A 21,324-nucleotide genomic window follows, 5' to 3' on the forward strand; every position below is an offset into this window, starting at 1 on the left:
GAAACTATCATTTCCTGCTTGTGTGATTGGTACACTGATTTTTCTAGAAGTCTGCACTAAGATACAAGTTAATTTTTATGATTCCCCTGCAATATGGATTTCAGTTTTGGTGAGATACTCCCCAAGGGTTAAATACATTTAAGGCAGCTTTTACACTTATCGGTTTTTCTATCATTTTTGTGTTAACAAAGCAGAAGAAAAATGCATGATCATTAAATCCTATGAAACTCTTCACATCTACACACCTCCTGATTGAAATGAATGGAAAAAGGATCAAAAATGCAGAAAAATGCATCGCGGTTGCATTTTTGGTGAGTTTTTTTAGTCACATGTCCTTTTTTGCAAAACACACAGCAAACATGGTTAAAATGCAGCAGTGTTTTTAGCGTGTTTTTGCAACAAATCAGCGGGAAAGTAGCCTAAAGGGATGCAGACCCTGCAGCTTTACTCATTAAAACACCAGGTGATTAAAATGAACCCTATCATTCAGAATCAATCTCCAAAGGACATGATGAAACAAAAAGCTATTTTTTAAGATAATTAAAATGTAGGAATCTGCTAAAATGTATGCCAAAGATCTCTGCACTGAACATTGATCACTGATGGGATGGGAATTTTTTTTCTCAACAATTGTGAAGTCACTCTTTAAAGTGGAACTGCACTGCATCTGAGCACCACAAACCAAAAATGCTATTTAATTCATTTTTAATATTCAAAGCAAACTCCCCCATTCATCCACGTCTACATGCTTTACTTTGCTGAGAAATTATTTTGAAAAACACCCCTTGGCATTTCTGGCAGTGGCCATCTTGAGTAAGGGCAGATAATTTATGTAGCATTTACAGTTGGGCAAAAAAGTATTTAGTCAGTCACCAATTGTGCAAGTTCTCCCACTTAAAAAGATGAGAGAGGCCTGTAATTGGCATCATAGGTAGACCTCAACTATGAGAGACAAAATGAGAAAACAAATCCAGACAATCACATTGGCTGATTTGGAAAGAATTTATTTGCAAATTATGGTGGAAAATAAGTATTTGGTCACCTACAAACAAGCAAGATTTCTGGCTCTCACAGACCTGTACCTTCTTCTTTAAGAGGCTCCTCTGTCCTGCACTCATTACCTGTATCAATGGCACCTGTTTGAACTTGTTATCAGTATAAAAGACACCTGTCCACAACCTCAAACAGTCACACTCCAAACTCCACTATGGTGAAGACTAAAGAGCTGTCGAAGGACACCAGAATGCAATAGGCAAGCAGCTTGGTGTGAACAAATCAACTGTGGGAGCAATAATTAGAAAATGGAAGACATACAAGACCACTGATAATCTCCCTCAATCTGGGGCTCCACGCAAGATCTCATTCCGTGGGGTCAAAATGATCACAAGAACGGTGAGCAAAAATCCCAGGACCACACGGGGGGACCTAGTGAATGACCTCAAGAGAGCTGGGACCAATGTAACAAAGGCTACCATCAGTAACACACTACGCCACCAGAGACTCAGATCCTGCAGCACCAGACGTGTTCCCCTGCTTAAGCCAGTACATGTCCGGGCCCGTCTGAAGTTTGCTAGAGAGCATTTGGATGATCCAGAAGAGGATTGGGAGAATGTCATATGGTCAGATGAAACCAAAATAGAACTGTTTGGTAGAAACACAACGCGTCGTGTTTGGAGGAGAGAGAATGCTGAGTTGCATCCAAAGAACACCATACCTACTGTGAAGCATGTGGGTGGCAACATCATGCTTTGGGGCTGTTTCTCCGCAAAGGGACCAGGATGACTGATCCATGTACAGGACAGAATGAATGGGGCCACGTATCTTGAGATTTTGAGTGCAAACCGCCTTCCATCAGCAAGGGCATTGAAGATGAAACGTGGCTGGGTCTTCCAACATGACAATGATCCCAAACATACCGCCCGGGCAATGAAGGAGTGGCTTCGTAAGAAGCATTTCAAGGTCCTGGAGTGACCTAGCCAGTCTCCAGATCTCAACCCCATAGAAAACCTTTGGAGGGAGTTGAAAGTCTGTGTTGCCCAGCGACAGCCCCAAAACATCACTGCTCTAGAGGTAATCTGCATGGAGGAATGGGCCAACATACCAGCAACAGTGTGTGCCAACCTTGTGAAGACTTACAGGAAACGTTTGACCTCTGTCATTGCCAACAAAGGATATATAATAAAGTATTGAGATGAACTTTTGATATTGAGCAAATATTTATTTTCCACCATAATTTGCAAATAAACTCTTTCCAAATCAGCCAATGTGATTGTCTGGATTTGTTTTCTCATTTTGTCTCTCATAGTTGAGGTCAACCTATGATGACAATTACAGGCCTCTCTCATCTTTTTAAGTGGGAGAACTTGCCCAATTGGTGGCTGACTAAATACTTTTTTGCCCCACTGTACTTCCTCAAATCCATCTGCCCTTAGCGCAGCAATAGGCTGATCTGAGAACCCTCCCTCCCCTCCTGAAGACTCCTGGGATAATTGCCTAGGCATGGTAATGAAGAAGTGTAAAAAAAAGTTTAAAACAAGTAACCATGATATACTTTCCTATTTATTTACTAATATTTGATAGGAACAATTTCTGTCCGTAGCCTAAACTTGTCCTTGATAATTTTTGACCACAAGGCCCGGGAAAAATAAAGCTCCAGACACCGAAGTGTAAAAGCGAAATCTCTGAAAGGTTAATACGTGCAAGCAGTATTATACAAGAATTCTACAGATGTTACTAGACCAGAATAACCAATGAAATATTATGCTCTTATCAAAGAAGATAGAAACTACAAATGGCTGATGAGTACCATATAAGGTGATTCTGTTTACGGAGAAAAAGAAATAAGACTCAGGAAACGAGAGAGAAGTTACAAACTGAAACTAACTGTTTACACTAGAAATGAAGGCATTATGCAAAATGAATGCCAGTTAAAAAGACATATTTCCTTACAATGCTAGCCAGCATAAGAATTAAAAATAGTCCATGTCGATTGAGAGAGTGAAGTTCCACTTTAAGTAAACATTGTTGTTTGAGGTGTTTACTGAAATCTAGATTTCTTTGATCTTTTAACTGCTTTTAAAGTTGTAATTGTAAATATGAAAGACTGTGCTCTGCTTTCTCCTAGGTATACTTTTTATGGTTCCATGCAAAAGATATCATACAGTCCTTTAAAACTCTTGAAAGGTAATGATCATTTGGCTGTATTTGTGTTCTAAAGTCTCGTAAAGTTTGTATGGTCTTCTGCACATGAACGTAACAATTTATTGATGTTAATACGGAGGATCTTGCTGGCAGAATGATCTTGAGCAAAAAACGCAAGTACTGTCCCTTAAGAACCTCGTATATACATGTATGTACGCATATACATGGGCAGAGTTCTTCTTCATCCTCTTCTAGCTTGCCAGTGTTTCAATGTATTTGTATATGCTCATATGTACTTGTCTATACATGCATACAGTACTGCATTCTAATGTAAAATCTTCTATTTTTTTATGGCTGTGAATGCATCGCTACATTATGCATCTTTACACAGCTGTGTGCATTATTCCATAGACATCAATACACCTGTGTTCAGATCTGCAAAAAAAGTCAAACTACTACATTGCTACAAACTTGTTTTGTACACGAGGCCTAATGGTTTTTGATAAGTGTTTTGATAATCTTTGACTGAAACTTTGTGCAGAGCTGTCTATAGAGAAGGAGGGGGGAGTAGTCATTACTCTGGCTCATTTAGCCCCCCGTTCATACCAATTCGATTTGTCAGTTCAGAATCTGGTGACAAGTCACACCCTATTTGTGCCTATGGAACCATACATATTAGTGCGACTTAGTGTAAACCAGGGCTTATATGTACTGTATGTAATTTTCAGCTTGAGCTCTATTTAGTTGAAAATACAAAATACTTACCATATACTTATAATATTTCATATTTATTTATACATGTTTTTGTCTTGACCATAATAAACAAAATAAGAAAATATATGTAGTGCAGCGCACCCGCCAGAGGAGCCACTAAGGTTTAACTAGTTCTTTTCCAAAGGTTGATGCAGAGGCAGCCAGACATGCAGCATTTTCCTCACTGTAAAGCTCAATGAACAGTCTAGGGGATGTAATTTATGTATTTTTTGGATGTAGGAGGAGGAAGCATGGACACCCCAAGAACATTAAAACGAGTACACCCTATCCTTTTTTTTAAACAGTCTCTGTTCATTAGGGCAAGAGTTGTAACTGAAACAAGTCGTCGTGAAAGGCCTCTTAAACTGACCAATACAAGGGTCCTGTGAAAGAAAAGAGATCTGCACACAATCACTAGTACTCTGAGTCTGGTCAGTACTTACAATACCACAGGATCATAGGCTGCCTCCTTCATTTTTCCACAGGGCACTTTTCAGTGAGGAAGAACCAGCTCATAAGTCTACAGGACAGCTGGGTATCCTCCTCCAACTTCCACCAGGTACTCTTCAGTGAGCTCTCCAGACCAAAATCCCAGGCAAAAAGCTCTGCTGTAGCCCCCCAGCTATACTGCAGGTAGGACCTGGATGAACTTCTAGCAGTGCTTCAGCAAATAGCCCTTAGGGGCAGAGCCCACCCAGGCTGGGGACACCTCCTGCAGGACTGGACTCAGGACCAGCTCACTCCTGCTCCAGGCCATTTATGGGTTCTCCAGCCACCTACTGGGCATATCTCCCCAGGGATTGGCTGGGTCTCTGTGAATATTCAGACTGCCCTTCTGCATTTCCTCCCACTGTGATTACAGAACCCTCTAGAATGCAGGGGGGAATAAGCACACCAGCAGGCTAAAGCGTTCCAACAGTTGCTCCACTGACTACAGAGGAGCCAAACTAAATTTACCTTGCAGCCTATACTATACCTAGGAGGGTGCTACATAACACTACTGTATAGTACATTCCTTTTAATTTCTATATTTCTTTCATAAGTGCAAAGATCTCATATGATCCTGGCACTTTTCATATTAGCAATGCCCAGTAATACTTGGCAGCATTCATTCACACATTGCATTGACACACATTCTTATGCATTTTCCCATATGTATTTGCGTTTGTTTCTTTTAAAGCATTTTGTATTTTCAAGCATTTTTTTGCAAAATTACTACCCATCGGCGCATGTAACAAGCATGACCATGAATAGGAACCCCCAGTACAATTATTTGATCTGAATAGCTCCTATTAAAACAATATGCTTTTTTCATGTTTCTTATTTCTTCACATCTATGTGAGAGCTGCAAAGACATTTCTACTTGCATCTGATTGGGTTTTTTTTTTACAAAGTGAAGCTTTATCACATATACATTTACCAAGGAAAATGAGTGCAACTGCTCTTACAAAGTGCATAGTCTATTTGCCTTTAAAAAATGTACCCCAAAGTATATATGATACATGTAGTGTCTGTAGGTCTGTGTGTAGGCAGGTGGATGTTAAATGTTTTTGTTTTCTTAAAATGCAAAGCAACTCCCTACAATATAATTGGTGAGACAAATACCAGTATGATAAGACAAGATGGAATAGTCTCAGATGGTTAGTTTTGCTAGCTTAGTTGGGGCCCTTTTCAGCAGGTTGACTTGCCATAGGTGATGGATGGCCCTGGTAGTAAAGGAGCTTCTATGCTTAAGCTCTTTCCCTAGCGATTGGAACCCCAATACTGGGTCTGACTCGCAGCACGGGACGTTCTACGGACCCAGGCTGAGATTCACAGAAGATGGGAGTGAGGCCTCGGGAAAGAATAAGTATGGTTTATGTGTAAGAGTTCAGATTCCTAGTATTAAAGTGAAACATACAAATCAATTTCACTGGGAGTGAGGTGATTAGTTACTGAGCTGGTGGAGTCTGGTACAGGATTCATGGTACTGGTTCTGAAATGCTGCACAATACAGAAAGAAGAGTTATGAAGCCTATTGAAGAACTGTTATCCCTGTCATCATTGTGTATAGAGTGTAATGAGGAACTGATGTCCAGAGTGAACAAGGTGAAGTGCTACACAATTTGAGCCTTAGAATACAAGGAGTTAATTGTGTTCTTCTGGAAAAGCATCACTTTTAAGTTGGAGTGCTGCCTTAACTCCCACCTTGCTTTAAATGGCAGCCTTTACTAGTGAGCGATTTCTCTTGGTCCCTACTTGGGTGCAGTAAGCTCCGCCCACATATAATTAAAGAATAAAGGATTATTTGGTCATACACAAACTGACCCCACAATGAAACTGATCTTGCTTGGAGGTGTGCTTTTCTGATGTCTTTATCCCGGGACCTTTCTGAATATTTATGTTTTGATTTAACAATACTTGTTTCTCAGTAAAAAGATGGTATGAAACATTCTGATTTTATTAAAAATATATTGCACTTACTTAAGGTAAGTGCAATATATTTTTAATAAAAATCGGAATGTTGTAGCCTCCCTGGCGGTATTCCCGAGTGTAGCTCGGGGTAAAGTTTCAGTACCACAAGCGGTAACCCCGAGCTACACTCACGCTTACCATGCGGCGCTGCTCCGTGATCCCTCTTGCACTTACCTTGTCCTGCGCTCCCGCGATGTCCCTCCTGCAGTGTCCCCAGCAATGTAATCTGGCGGATGCCGGCATCTCTCATCTGGGTTCCGTCCCGTGCGAGCATCGGGACATACGGGGACGGAACGGCGGGAAATTTGAAAATAACAAAAAGTGACATTCACTAAAATCACTAAAATCACATAGTAAAACATTACTGTATCAAACCATTTCACATACATTTTGTCCTGAGTGCTTTGTCCTGTGCCCTGCCTGCATTTTTACTGTTCTTTCTGCCTGGAAACTAAGAAACGTCCATGGCGTCCAAAAAGCGTCCCTTTAGGTCAAAAGCAGTTTTAGACCAGCTAGAGAACAGTGATAGTAAATCAGAACCACTTGCAAAATTGAGTGATAATGATTCGTGGGGAAATTCATCATCAGACACTGAAAACGATTTTGCAACTTTGCTCAGTGATGTGCGAACTTGGCGCTATATTTCAAATTTCAGTGTTTTTGGTTTGATTATATTATTGAATTAAATGTATTATTATTATATTATTATTTTTATGATTATTTATTAAATTATAATTTATGATTTCGTGTTTCAAGTTTTATCCTACCTGGGATGTTTACTAGACTCTTGTTCGGAGAGATTTCAGTGAGTTATTCCTAAAAATTACAGGCCTACAATATAAAACGCCAAATTTCCATGCAAAATAATGGTACCGCTTTCAGCACCAAAAATCTGAAATAATCATACCACCAGGGAGGTTAACATACTACACCATAAGAGGTGCAATTCTATCCCCACATACGGGTAAGCTGACAATGACTTTTGGAGTCCATGAGGGACTTAAAGGCACCATACCATCCTCTCATTGGCTCCAAGTAAGAAGAGCCGCTGGTGGGCTAGAGGAGAAGGAGGCATAAAGAATTGGTGGAATCTGGATGGAATATCATATACATGCAATACGATATATCTGAAGGTGAGAGTTCTGTGAGCACAGAGGTGACACTCTATGTGCAAAGTAAATAAGGAGCACATGTACTACATTGGTGTTGGGAAATCACGCACATTTATGTGGACTTCATGAACTGCCATAATTATTAAGTCTGCATATGTTTGAAATGCACTAGATTTTATGTGATTGTTTATTTAAGTATGTTAATTTAATTATTTGTTTCATAAGGATTACATGTGTAATTTTATATCACGTTCATTCACTAATATTCACAGCAGCGAAGCATCACCTATCACAGTATTGCATCTCATTTAATTTGGGAACACGTTTGGATGCTATCAGCAGCAATAGATATTTAAAGGGCAACTCCCCTGATTCACTAGTATTTACATCACCAGTTGAAGGTAGCGCAGGAGTATCCACTATACGGTAATAAGAACATGGCAGAGGTCCCACTCTATCCAAAGCTAAAATAAAAAGTTTTGGCTATTCATAAACTTTAACTTTGGCAGATTTTGGTGCCAATGCTAGATATCTGACCATTTTGGTAAGGCTTAGGAGGACCTGTTCACACTTTTGAATTACTGTTACCAAAAATATTACAACAGCCCATAAGTGTTCGGCCCCTTTGACACGGGGAAGACCCCATTGAGGTCAGTAGGGAATCTGTTTGTTGATCCCCTGCTGATCAGAGCAGAGTGGATAACAGGTCTGTGTCTGCTCAGTTTATGCAGAGTGAACATGGACAGAGCCTCTGGTCTATGAGTGGCTTTGGTGTAAATGGACTTCGCTGCCTATTTACACCCGACTGCCCTCTGATCTGATCCACCTAGATGGAGGAAGACGGGTTCCCTTCCGTTTTTTTTAGCGGTCTGGATTGGATTGTAGGTAGGCCGGTGTAAACGGACACAAGTCCGTTTACATTTGCCGGTCCATGGGGTGACCGCCTGATCAGATCTGTCTGAAAAACTGACTGGTGGACCTGATCGGACCCTTCATGTGAAAGGGGCCTTATACACAGCACGAAAAGGTTTCTTCACAGTAATAGCTGTGTAAATGTGGAGTAGACTCCCTCAAAAGTTGGTTCTGGCCAGCTCAGTGGATTGCTTTAAAAAAAGGCCTGGATCCTTTCTTGGATACACAGACTATAACTGGATACTAACATTTATAGGTAAAGTTGACCAGTGAATATCCAATTGCCTCTTGGGGGATCAGGAAGGAATTTTTTTCCCTGCAGGAGCAAATTGGATCATGCTTTGCTGGGTTTTTATGCCTTCCTCTGGATTAATTGTGGGTGTAGCATTACAACATTTTTTTTTTTAATGGTTGAACTGGATGGACTTTTGTCTTTTTTCAGCCAGACTAACTATGTAACTATGTAACAGCATGTATGTAGAGAAAAAACAAAACAAATTATTGTCATATCTACCAACACGTACAGTTAGGATCCACAGCTATATCAGTAAAAAATATTTTTTTTTTATAATCCTCTATGACTCACTGATTGCAAAGACTTTATAATATAGCAATTATTATAAACAATGTATATTTATCTTTCTCTGTGACATGACATATGCACTAATACTTACAGATTAGATGATAATCCTGAAAACTGGTTTGGTTACAAAGCTATTCCACAAACAAACCAAGATTATAACAGACATTGTAGAGAAGTTGATCATAATAACCTATGTGCTCATTACATGCAGTAAAGGATTTTGGGTAACAGCTGCCTTTAGCTACAGGTTGTAACAGAACTGGACCCCGACTGCACTTGGATTTTTCCGTTAGACTCCCGCTTCCCCGTCCGAACACCATCCACGGACACCACCGCTGACCATACGAGACTAGACAAGACCAGTCTTGAAATAAATCATGAAATAGACTGCTTTATTTTAATACAGACACAAGATATATACATTCAAGGGAACAATTCCCCCCTCCCAGCATAAGGACACAGGGCGGGGCAAACCAAATCTAGCAACAAGAGACACATCAGCAGACACCCCCCACCAAGCCAATACACAAACACATACATCCCATAATAGTTTGCTGCCAAGCAAGACACACAATAGAATAATGGGATACAACCACATGGCATTAAACAATGAACAACCCCCCACCCCACCTATACATGTCTACACAATATTATGACATATCACCCTGCACCCCTAACAGGCACAGGGTGACATACACATAAGAGGGATATGGGGAGCTGAGACAGGGGTTTCTTCACCTCTCCAAAGTGAGCTGTGTTCCATGGGCCCCCCACCCAAAGTGACTCCCGTCACACAGGTTTTCCTTTTTTTCTTGGAATTCAGCAGGATGGATGCCAGAAAGACAGAGAGATGTCACCTATAACTGCAATTTCACCTTTGGGCAGACTGAAGACTAGGGATGAACTTTGGGTTCAAGTAGACCATAAATTTGATCTGAGCCCGAGTTGTCCTCAGTTAAATAATCCAGTTACCAATAACGCAATTCCTGGCTTTTGAACTGTGGTCAGGTGGCTTGGAAGGGGCAATAATGTATTTTTTTTTTAATGTGCCCCTTCCCTATAAAAGTTAGTGTTTTCAGTAGCCTATACACAGTTGTTCAGAGATCTAAAATAGGTAAGGAGAGCTGGGAGATGGTATGCGGGGAGATATAGGTGCTGCCATACTATTCAGTGTCGTTGACTGCTATATACAGTGTATGTTGGAGACTTGGAGTAAAAACAATAGAGTACTGTCCGTGATACTTTTTTTATTTGCATTAATATACAATTTTGAGGACAAGCTTTCAGGGTATGCCCCTTCTTCATGGTCCAAGCAGTACTTGAAGAAGGGGACATACCCCGAAAGCTTGTCCTCAAAATTGTATGTTAGTGTAAATGAAAAAAGTATCACGTCAGTACTCAATTGTTTCTGTCGCAAATGCACTAATACGGCTACAATCACATCAAGCAGACTTGGAGTAGAAAGGGAGAGCTGACAGAATGTTTGCAGGATAATATAGCTGCTGCTGTACTGAACATGGCTATACCTAGTACTGTATTGCACCACATTATAGTGTATTGCAGTGTGGTGGGCCTTCTCTGTCCAATAGCTGCAGGATTTCCTTTGAGAGGGTGGAAAGGCCAGCTGCTTGCAGATAGTTTGCATGTTGTAGACTTGTCAAGAGATTCCTATGGAGATCTTACTTGATATAGAGGGCTGTAGCAGTCTTGAAAAGCCATAGCAATTTCAGTGGTGGAATGCACCCTCATACCTTTTCTGTCTTTAAAGTGTTACTAAACCCAGGACCCTGCATTCACTATATCCGGTCTCCCACAGTACACAGAACATGGAAATGCAATTATTTTAGTAAATATAAACTGCTAAATACCTTTTCTCATCAACAGTTAGAGCAGTCTTGTGACTTCTATTAGTGTCCAGCACATGTTAAAGCTTGTAGGAGGAGTTTTCATTTTGCTCTAGAAGGATGCAGAACCCCTGACCTCTGTCTGGTCAGTGCTGATTGGCCCTGTGCTGATCACATGCAGTCTCCCAAGAAAAAAAAAACCTCTCTATCAATATACACCAAATTGAGCATGTGCAGAGTGACTCCACACCAGGGGCGGACTGACCATTTGGAAACTCGGGCACTGCCCGAGGGCCCGGGGTCAGTAGGGGGCCCCATGAGATGCCCCTGGTACCTTTTTCATAGGCTTTTTTGAGTTTGGGCAAGGGCACAGGGGCCCCATGATCCCCTATTGCCCGGGGGCCCCATGAGTTGTCAGTCCGCCCCTGCTCCACACATTATGTCTTATCAGGAGATAAGAGGGGGACACTGGAAGAAGTGGAGGATCAGAGAAGACAGGATCAAACAGCCTTTTTATACAATGCAGAGGATTAACCCCTTAGGTTCCACAGTGAGTATAACAAGCATGCTTTACTGCATATACAGACTGATTTTACTGTTCTGGGTTTAGAAACACTTTAATTTTAGCAATGTAATTAGCTGACTTTTGACCTGCAGTGCCCTTGCCAAGATTTATCCTAGTTATTGCTCCATTGGTAGTCATTTCTGGCCACCATGTTGAAGGAAAGGGTTGCCTCTTGCTCTAAAAGTGATTCAATTCATCTCATTTGAAAACTAAAGCTTTGAATGTTTAGGAATCCGCTGTGAGTTTTTGAGATTATTCTAGGTCATGCATAGTATATCGTAGAGTAACAAGTGGATTCGTGCTGTGCGTTCTTTTTTTAATTAAATCCAATGGCTAATAATATGTCTCTGATATAGACTCCCAAACAGTGTTGGGAAAGTGTGGGGGTGTAATTTTGGTCAAGAAGGTAGTAGCGTGATTTTGTCAGGAGCGTGTAGCACTCCTGATCCTTGATAGCTGCCAATTCCAGCATCCTGGTTTTGGTTGGGATACATTCCCCCTGTGGATTCCCTCATTGATGACCTCGGATATCGACTACTGTCTGAACTCTGACTGCCTTTTGACTATGGATTTGACCCCGACTATACTGAACCTTGCTTGCCTTGTACCTGGACTGCCATTGAACCTCTCTGCCTGTCTGCCAAGTACATGTTTGCTATGCTCAATTCGTGCCTGCCTTGGTATGGTAGCCAGACACTATAGCATTGTGTATTGGTCCTTGGGGCAACCGAGTACTGGTAGGCCTACTTGCCTTATGGGAAAGGGGGCTGTTATAGGTGAAGAACACAAAAACCAGCTATGGTGTCTGACCACCTGTGTTAGGGGTAAGCGTGACATATTTTTGATAGGTATACAATAATGGCTATTGGGGCATGATCCAAAAGCATGATCTTTTTTGATAAATGTAGAGGTAAGGGGTTCTAGTAGCTTATGTTGTAACAATGTAACATTTGAGAAAAATAGTAGTAATCTTTCGTTTTCAGATGTTGTACAGGCTATACGTCTACTAGTTGGGCCTGATGTTATAATTGTTTGATAGAGGTTTGGAGTTAGGTGTTTAGGGAGATTTTTGAAGTTGTGTCAAATTCAGGATCTAAATAAAAATTTAAACCTCTCGCTACAATCAATTTGCTTTCCTTAAACTCCAGAATTTTCTTTAGAACCTTTTTTTTAGGAAGGAAGATCTACCATAAACTATGTAGTGCAAGGGCCTACCTGATTGGATACAGAGTGATTGGATAGATAGGAGTGTCCTCTTATTATATAGTTTTGGGAAATCTAAAGGAAATTGTACAAAGATTGTACCCCATACAGTATGCAATCTGATTGTACATTCTCTATACAATTTCCTTTAGATTTACCAAAACTATGTAATAGGAGGACCCACCTGAACAATCCATTCAATTTCTATCAAATCAGACTTGCCCATACATTATATAGTTAATTGTAGATCTAAAGGAGATTGTAAAATTTAGATTGTGCAATGCATGGACACCTTATATGTAGGAAAGTGTGTGGAAACAAAAAAAAAAGTTGGTATAGTAATGAGGGAGGTGTGATTCAGAGAAGTAAAACACTCCCTATTCTGTGATGCGGTAAGTCAATGCATGATGTTTCCTGGAATGCCACATGATACTACAAGAAATCAGAGCTCAGAATCAATTTTTTTACATGCAGAAGAGAGGTGAAGATTCAAAACTGCCATGGTAAGTAAGAAATAAGTACACTCGGATGGGTTGGCAGAAAAGACATTAGAAAAGGCTTTGATTTATTTTGAAAAGTGAAATTCTGCCTGAAAAGGTGAACTTAGCCTTTAAATAATAGCCCTTTGAATTACAGGAAATATCTATCTCAGTCACCTGTGCTTTTAAAGTAAATACCTCTATCCACGTGGCCTTTCTTTTACAATCCCTTGGCTATTAGCCCTAAATCTTCAATGGTGTTTCTCAATTTTTGGACTTTACTATGGGTTTGACAGGTGGCTCACAAACCAAACCCAGAGTAAATAATTCATTCCCACAGATGAGTGGTCCTCCAAATCTTCTATGTGGCTACCTTCTATAGACTCCTTTCGTCTCTGGCCCCTATGTTGCACAGCAGCATGTCCTAGACGTCTAGCTTTTGGGTTTCCATTATTATTATTATTATACAGTGTTTATATTGCGCCAAAGGGTTTGCTCAGCGCTGTACATTAGCGAGGGGGACAGAACATGAGACAATACAGTACAATACAATACACGAGGGGTTCGAGGGCCCTGCTCTTTCGAGCTTACAATCTAGGAGGGAGGGGATAGTGGTACAGGAGGAAGTGGCTGTGGGGGATGGAGTGGTAGGAGGAGTGGAGGAGATCGGTTGTTAGGTGAGGGTGGTGTAGGCTTCCCTGAAGAGATGGGTTTTCAGGGTGCGCCTGAAGGTGAGGAGGGTAGGTGACAGTCTGATGGATTGGGGTAGGGAGTTCCAGAGGATGGGGGAAGTCCCGGAGAAGTCCTGCAGTCGGGCGTGGGAGGAGGAGACCAGGGAGCTAGAGAGTAGGAGGTCTTGTGAGGAGTGAAGGGCACGGGTAGGGTGGTATTTGGGTATCAGGTCAGTGAGGTAGTTTGGGGCAGCGTTGTGAATGGCTTTGTATGTCAGAGTTAGTAATTTGAATTTAATGCATTGGACAATCGGGAGCCAGTGAAGGGATTGGCAGAGGGGGCTGGCAGATGTGGAGCGGTTGGTAAGGTGGATGAGTCTAGCCGCTGAGTTCAGGATAGACTGGAGTGGGGATAGCATTTGTTTGGGTTTGGGTAGGCCAGTGAGAAGGGAGCTGCAGTAGTCCGGGCGTGAGATAATGAGGGAGTGTACGAGTTGTTTAGTAGTGTCTGGGGTGAGGAACGTACGTATCTTGGAGATGTTGCGGAGGTGGAGCCTGCATGACTTTGATAGTGATTGGACATGGGGTTGGAAGGAAAGGTTTAAGTCCAGGGTGACACCGAGGACTTTGGCGTGTAGGGTGGGATTGATGGTGGCGTTGCTGGAGAGGATGGGGGGGGGGGGGCGCGGGCTGGGGGGAAAACTAGGAGCTTGGTTTTGGACAGGTTTAACTTGAGGAAATGGAGCGACATCCAGTCTGATATGTCGTTCAGGAAGTGGGTGATGCGGGCGGAGAGAGAGGGGGTGAGGTGAGGGGTTTGTGTGTCGTCGGCATAGAGGTGATAGTTGAAGCCGTGGGAGTGTATCAGTTTGCCAAGGGAGGAGGTGTAGATGGAGAAGAGGAGGGGTCCGAGGACAGAGCCTTGGGGGACTCCAACAGGGAGGGGGAGAGAAAGGGAGGTGGCAGAGTTATAGGTAAATTGTGTTTGATTTTTTTATTCTATTGTTAGTATATTAAAAACTTCAATCTTATAAAACTGCTTTGCAAAGAAAATATTTATTTTTTTAATATAATAGTGCTACAGATCTTCAATAAACACTACTGTTGTCCTTATGTCAGGACTGGGCTCTGAACCCACAACCTGTGCTGTGTCCAGCAGTTACTCTTCTAGCTGAGCCACCTGAGATGCTGGACAGCATCCTGTCTGATCCCTCGGGCAATCTTGCTCTATATCTTGTTTCTGGTGAACTTTGAACTCTTTGAACTTCCTATTTAAGGCATGACTTGGCACTTCCTATTTGCCAGATCATTGTGCTCTCTCTAGCCATTATCTTGCTCCTTTGCGTACTTTCAGCTGTCCTTATCTCCACTTTTGCTTGTTCCTCAGCTACGCTTCAACTTGATCCCAACCTGCAACCATTTGTTATCAACCTTTGGCTGATTCCTCGACTATGCTTCTGCATGATTCCAACCTGCAACCACTTGTTACCGACCTTTGGCTTGCTTACTGACTATGTATCTACTTGATCATTACCTGCTTTTTCTGCTACTGGACCCAGGCTTGCTCATTTCCTGGTGAGGCTATCCTGAGGACCATGACCTTGTACTAACACAGCAAAACCCATCTCCACAATCAGGAGCTCTGGCGAATACCAGTTAGTGCTTAGATCCTGCACCTCGGGTGAGCTTGCGAGTAGGTGGGAGGAGGCCAGGTGACACTGCCCTTACTAAAGATGACCATGGGGGTCACTTGGGGCAGCCTTGTCCAATCGGACAGCAGCTTACTCGATGACATGTATGGAGGCCTAGGAGGAATGTGTATTCCTCCTGTCCTCCATTCTTCCTGCATGACTGTTGTGACAGCTCCACCTGTGGAGGGAGGTCAACTTACACTTGCCTACATGCGTCATCCGGCAGGGTGATCTGCTTGTGTACTTATCCTGCTGGTTGGTGGTAGCCTCTCTACTGCTATAGGTACTAGTCTCCAAGCCTGACCCCTGACCATGACACCTTGGTAATATTGAAGTGCTGTTGAAAATGTGTTATTGTGCACATGCTTAAAGGCTGGGTATAGAAAGGCAGAGCTTTTATTTATAACATACTAAACATGATGGCTTACTTAGCACTATGGTTTTGAATTCTCATCCATAACTCTATTTGCATTGAGATTCTATATTTCTGTATGGATTTTCTCCAGCTACTCCAGTTTTATCCCAAAACTTTGACAGTAGCTTCACTACTTTCAGAGTAAAATTGTGCTTCATCTGCAGTGCATCAGTGACTACAATGATCTCTTTTTTATCCTTTTATTATTCTGTATTGTTTACAATGTATGGAGGCATAATGTAATCAATACAACAAAATGCTTGGATTAATTATAAAACATGGTTGTATTGGAATGCTTTCCAGTTTCCTCTGAACTACCGCTCTTACCTTGCTCAGTGACCTCATATTTCACACTGAATGGTGGTCTGGTCTGGGGGATTTCTTCTTCAGTGATTTTGTTTGCGTGAGGGAAAGGGTGACTGCTTTTAACCTTGCCTTTACCCTTCCTTTTCTCCCGTTCCCTCTCTTTTTTCCACTGTCTCCTCCATGCCCTGCTTTTTTTTTTCTTCTTCTTTCCCTCTTTTAGTTGCAAGCAGATTTGTTCTACACATACACAAAAAATACTGTCTTTTTACATAATCAAACTTCAGGTTGCTTAGATGTGTACTATGTCCCTGAATTTTACAGGGTACTTTTCTGTATCCCTTAGGTACTGTGTGTTGCTACACAATGGGGATATACTGTTGATTCTTTTTGTTTTTTCATGTTACTGGCGATGATTTGATTCTTGATATCTGATTTTATGTCTGTACATAGTACAATGCTGTGGAAGGACCCAATAAAAACTTAAAGGTAAAAAAATAATAACACCATATTAATATAAGTTGGCATTCAATTGTAAGTTTTCTGGATCAGGGTCAGATTTAAAGATCTCTACATATATTATTTAAGGTGCTTCTTAACACATCCGCGTTACATAAATACACATATAAACAATGTCCTGAAAAAAAAGTATAAATTCTTCTTTATGGTCAGGGAAGGAATGCGCTTACTGATTATTTGGGTGTGGGTTTCTAAGTTGTTTTATTGGTTTTTTTTTTCCTTTTAGGTTTGGTTTGATCCATGCTGTGTTTACTAACCTTCTTCTCTGGGCTAATGGCATACTAACGGAATCAAAGCACCAACTGAATGAGCACAAGGAAAGGCTCATTACTCTTGGCTTTTCCAACATTACAATGGGTAAGAATAGTGCTTTTTAAAAAAAATCACCTTTACAGTAAAGCTATTTATAGTCTAATTATTATTCTTAATATATGTAGTGTGGGAACTCGCTTCCAGTGGTAGAGCTTTTCCTTTCAAAAGCACAGAGCAACTCGCTTCTTTTTAAGGGCCTTTTTGCCCAATTTATTTAAAAGAACGTCCCGTAACATAAAGCTTCCCACGCAGGGGTATCCACCATCAAGCAAAAACAACAAAGATTCAGCCTCCTGGCTTGTACTCAGTTTGATGTCTGTCTCCTGCAGACTCTTCCCAAATTATGGCTCTCGCACACAGCTGGCCACTAGCACACAGCTAGTCTGGCTTCCGCCTCTCCTTGGTGGAGCCCTCCTGACTCCTGTCTTCTGGGGTGGAGCCCTCCTGACTCCGTCTGCTGGGGTGGAGCCCAGAACCCTGGTCCTGACCCTAGAAGATTGCCCTGCACACCTGAGCAATCAGTATCCTGGCCATTTCCGAAACCTGGTCCCAGGATTGGAGATTTCATCCCTCCCAAATCGCTTTGAAATCTTCAGGCTCCAGGTCCCAAAATGGACCTTACAAACAAAGGAGGAAAGTGAAAAGCCACTTTCCTCCATATCAAACACTTACCCTGGAGCCCCTCAACCTGCCTTGTTGAGAATTCTGGGTGACAGATCGCCACACTGTCACAGTAGTTGCTGCTTCCTCTATTTGAAAAGTCAGTTTGGTATTATATTTGGATGCTGTTTGGTGGGCTTCTACTGAAGACATAGCCAGCTAGGAGTAAACTCTGGGGTAGACTCAGAATACACTATTATTAGCCAAATAGCCTAAAAGGACTAATAATTCAGCAAAAAGAGCTTGAGTCCATTGTCAAGTAATGGGAAGTCTAAGTTTACCCTGCATCCCAACACACTTGAATGACCAGAAATGTAATCCTACACTTGAAAACTCAGCTGATCTATTCAATGTTTTGTTTAGTAATAGAGTGTTGTACCATTTTAAGCAGCAATTATTTTGAAGTTTAGGTAATACCCTTTGTTGGCTTATCCTAAGTTGTTAAAGATGTGAGCTTTTTGGGATAACTTCATGATTCTTCATCCTGAAGGCATGGGGTATCTCAGATCTGGTATATTTTTTAAGTTGGACCCCGTGCAAAAAAACCCAAAAAAACAACTAAAACAAAACCCCCCTTCCCCAGAAGGCATCATGGTGATGAGGACAAGGGCCTCTTCTCCACAAGTCCTAAATTATTGGAATATTTAAGCCCCCTTTAACAATAAAGGATGACAGTGAATATATACAAAGGTGCAGGGTCTCCCACATGATGCCACTGACTATATATGGACATGACCATGTATGGTCAATGACGTCACTGGAATCCATAGTACCCTTACTCTTTCACAAAAAAAAGTTACGTTTAAATAAATACACAGACAGTTTTTGACAAGTTCTTTATTAAATAAAAAAAGAAAAATGTAAAAAGTCCCATGAGATAGATCCACATGAGTCACGATGCTCAATGTCCACAGAAAGAAAATACCCGACAACCAAAAGGGGCTAGTTCCCGAGCTGTCATCAGCAATATAAAGGACAGGACGAGGTAACATCATTGCCCAAATATAGCTATGTGATCATATTTAGGCAATGATGTCACCCCCTAACTCCGCCCCTTTGTTATGGAGTCTCAGATTCTAGGCCATATAAATGAATAGGCTGGGTGACATTAGTGGTTTGTAAGGCTGCGACGGATGCAGGCACCCGCTGCTTCCTTAGCAACCATTGATAGCAGGAAGTTGTTATGTTTGTTTTAGGCTGAATGCCCTAAATGTTCACTCTGAATACTCAGCTCATCTCTACTGGGGTCCACCAATTCCAGAACTGACCAGCTATTACACTCTTTTGATTCCCAGGACTAAAATGCTCCTGCTGAGGTAGAATTAATTATTCTGACCACTCACATATTGTTAATGACCTTTATCCCCCAGACCTTTATCCCCAGAGTCTAGTCCCTCCAGAGAAAGAACCAAACTTCTATGTTGGGCCCACGACTCCAAGTTCTCTGGCCTTTCGGTTGTCTAAAGAACTCCTACATATATTTCCCACTTGTACTGGTTGCCTAATAGGCAAAAGAATGTAGGGGACTACATTAAGGCTTGTGAGATTTGTGCCTAGACCAAGTCACCTGAAGGACATCTTCTACTCCTACCTTTTCCCACAGAACCATGGCACCACCTGTCTATGGACAATATTACTAACCTCCCTCCTTCTGAGGGTAGTACAGTTATTTGGATAGCGGTGCCCCTCTTTTCCAAGATGGCAGCAGCTTTGGTGCCTGTCTTCATCTGGGAAATCTTGGCATGCCATCCCACCTTGTCTCCAACTGCAGGGTTCAACTTATCTTTAGATTTAGCTTTTGGAAAAAACCTCTGCAAGGCTCTGCATATTTCTTAGCAGTTTTGGCCTATCAATGACAGACAATATCTTCATTCCCTAGTGTATGTCCTTCATAATGATTGGGTTGTCATCCTGCCTTGGGCAAAATTTGTTCACAATAATCATCTTATGTCATCACTAAGGAGTCCCCATTCTTCATTATCTATATCAAGCATCCATGTCTTAATTTGCTTATAGTGTGTTCTCCAGAGATCCCTGTGCTGTGTGCTACATGGAAAGACCTTACCCAAATTTTGTCCCAAATCCAAAACTGGCTCCAGCACTTTGTCCTCAGATTCAAGAAATTTGCAGATCTGCACTGTCAAGCTCCACTTCTCCAACCTGTGGACAAAGCCTAGCTTGCAATCATAAACATTCCTCTCCAGGTTCCCTCCAAGAAATTTGCCCCACATTTTAAACCAGACTGTTTTTAATCACTGCAAAGATTAATCCAGTCTACTACAAACATTGTCTTCCTCTGGATCTTAAGTTGGATCTCTCATGTTTCCCTGCTTAAAACTTCGGCCCTGAATATGTTCTAGCGCCCTTCATTCATCTCAGCCAATTCATCCCAAAAATATTAGATTCACCAAATCCTGGACTCTAAGATTTCATGTGGAAAACTTTTGCAAACAAATGATTGAAAGAGCTTGAACCTTGAAGAAGATCATGGGTCCCCTGATCTCATGGGCAAGGGATAGACTTCCTGATTGCCCCTGGTGTGAATAGTAAGGGGAGATGCAGTGTATGAGCTTACAATCCTTTGGTCCCTCCCTGCCTTCTAAGTCCTAATGTCCTGCAGTATCCCTGTCCCTCAAGTGTCTTCCGTGCCTCCTGAGTCTCTGTCTCTTCCATACCTCTTGAGTACCGGTGTTCTTCTTGACTCCTGAGTTTTAATCTCCTACATGCCTGCTAAGTCCCAGTGTTTCCCATGCCTCATCAGTTGTCTGATGATTCCAGATGCCTCTAGTGCACCTGTATGCCACTGTGTGCATCTGTGTCTCCAACTGCTTCCTTTGTGCCCCCGTATCTCCAGTGCACCCTTGTGTGCCTCTGTGTCAAATGCATCCTGATGTCTCCAGTGTGCATCAATGGCTCCATGTGCTCCCTTGTGTATCCAGGCCTCTTCTGTGCTTTTCTGTGCCTCAATAATGCCTGTCAACCTATGCAGCCTCCATGGCTCCAAGTGCACCCATCTGCACCCTGGTTTCTCATGTACCTTACTGTGTACCCCTGTGCTTCCAGAAGGCTCTTGTGCACCCCCATGACACTTTTGTGCGCACTCAGTCTCCATTATGCTCCACAATTTCCTGACCTGTTATACCTCACCACTTGCTGCCTTTCTAACCTCAGGTACAGTTTTGTACCTTGCATCTTCTGGACTGGGGATCAGATGAGTGGATTGTGGTTGTAACACTCACCTCACCTCAAGATCCAGCACCAGGGCTCCTTTCCACTGCATGTCCACCAGCACTTCTGAGTTCCACCTTGAGGCCAAGGAACTCACAGAGATAGCTCTCCTTATTGCCAATGGTGTAAATGAAGAGGCATGGCACAGAGTTCAAGCAACACATCGCTACATTTAAGTTGAGCCCCTGTGCTTCCAAGTGTTCTCCAGAATCCTTGTATTCTTGTAGCTTTGGTCTCCTCCCTGCCTTCCCAGTGTTCTGAAATATCTTGTCCCTCCAGTGTCCTCCGTGCCTTCTGAGTTCCATTCTCCTACCTGGGGTCTGAGTTTTAGTGTTCTCAGTGCCTCTTCAGCTGCCTGTACCTCTAGTGTACTTGCAAGCCCCTGTGTACCTCTGTGCTTCCCACTGTGCTATGTGTGCCTCTCATGTCTTCAAGTGCATGGTGTTGTGTCCTAGTGTCTCCAGTGCACATCTGTGTGC

The 21,324-nt window shown here is 42.1% G+C and overlaps 1 protein-coding gene across 1 annotated transcript in view; it reads left to right on the plus strand.

Annotated features, from left to right (window-relative positions):
• The window catches only part of OTOP1 (otopetrin 1), a 72,168-nt gene that overhangs the window by 39,606 nt on the left and 11,238 nt on the right, over window positions 1-21,324 (plus strand). The window contains exons 4-5 of the mRNA XM_089677405.1: window positions 3,125-3,183; window positions 16,872-17,002. Coding sequence (XP_089533531.1) covers window positions 3,125-3,183; window positions 16,872-17,002 — 190 coding nt within the window. The remainder of the gene's footprint in view (window positions 1-3,124; window positions 3,184-16,871; window positions 17,003-21,324) is intronic.

This window comes from Staurois parvus, unplaced genomic scaffold (genome assembly GCF_062004578.1).
Source record: "Staurois parvus isolate SC_StPar_1 unplaced genomic scaffold, SC_StPar_1.0 ptg000186l, whole genome shotgun sequence".
In the NCBI taxonomy this organism is placed as follows: Eukaryota; Metazoa; Chordata; class Amphibia; order Anura; family Ranidae; genus Staurois; species Staurois parvus.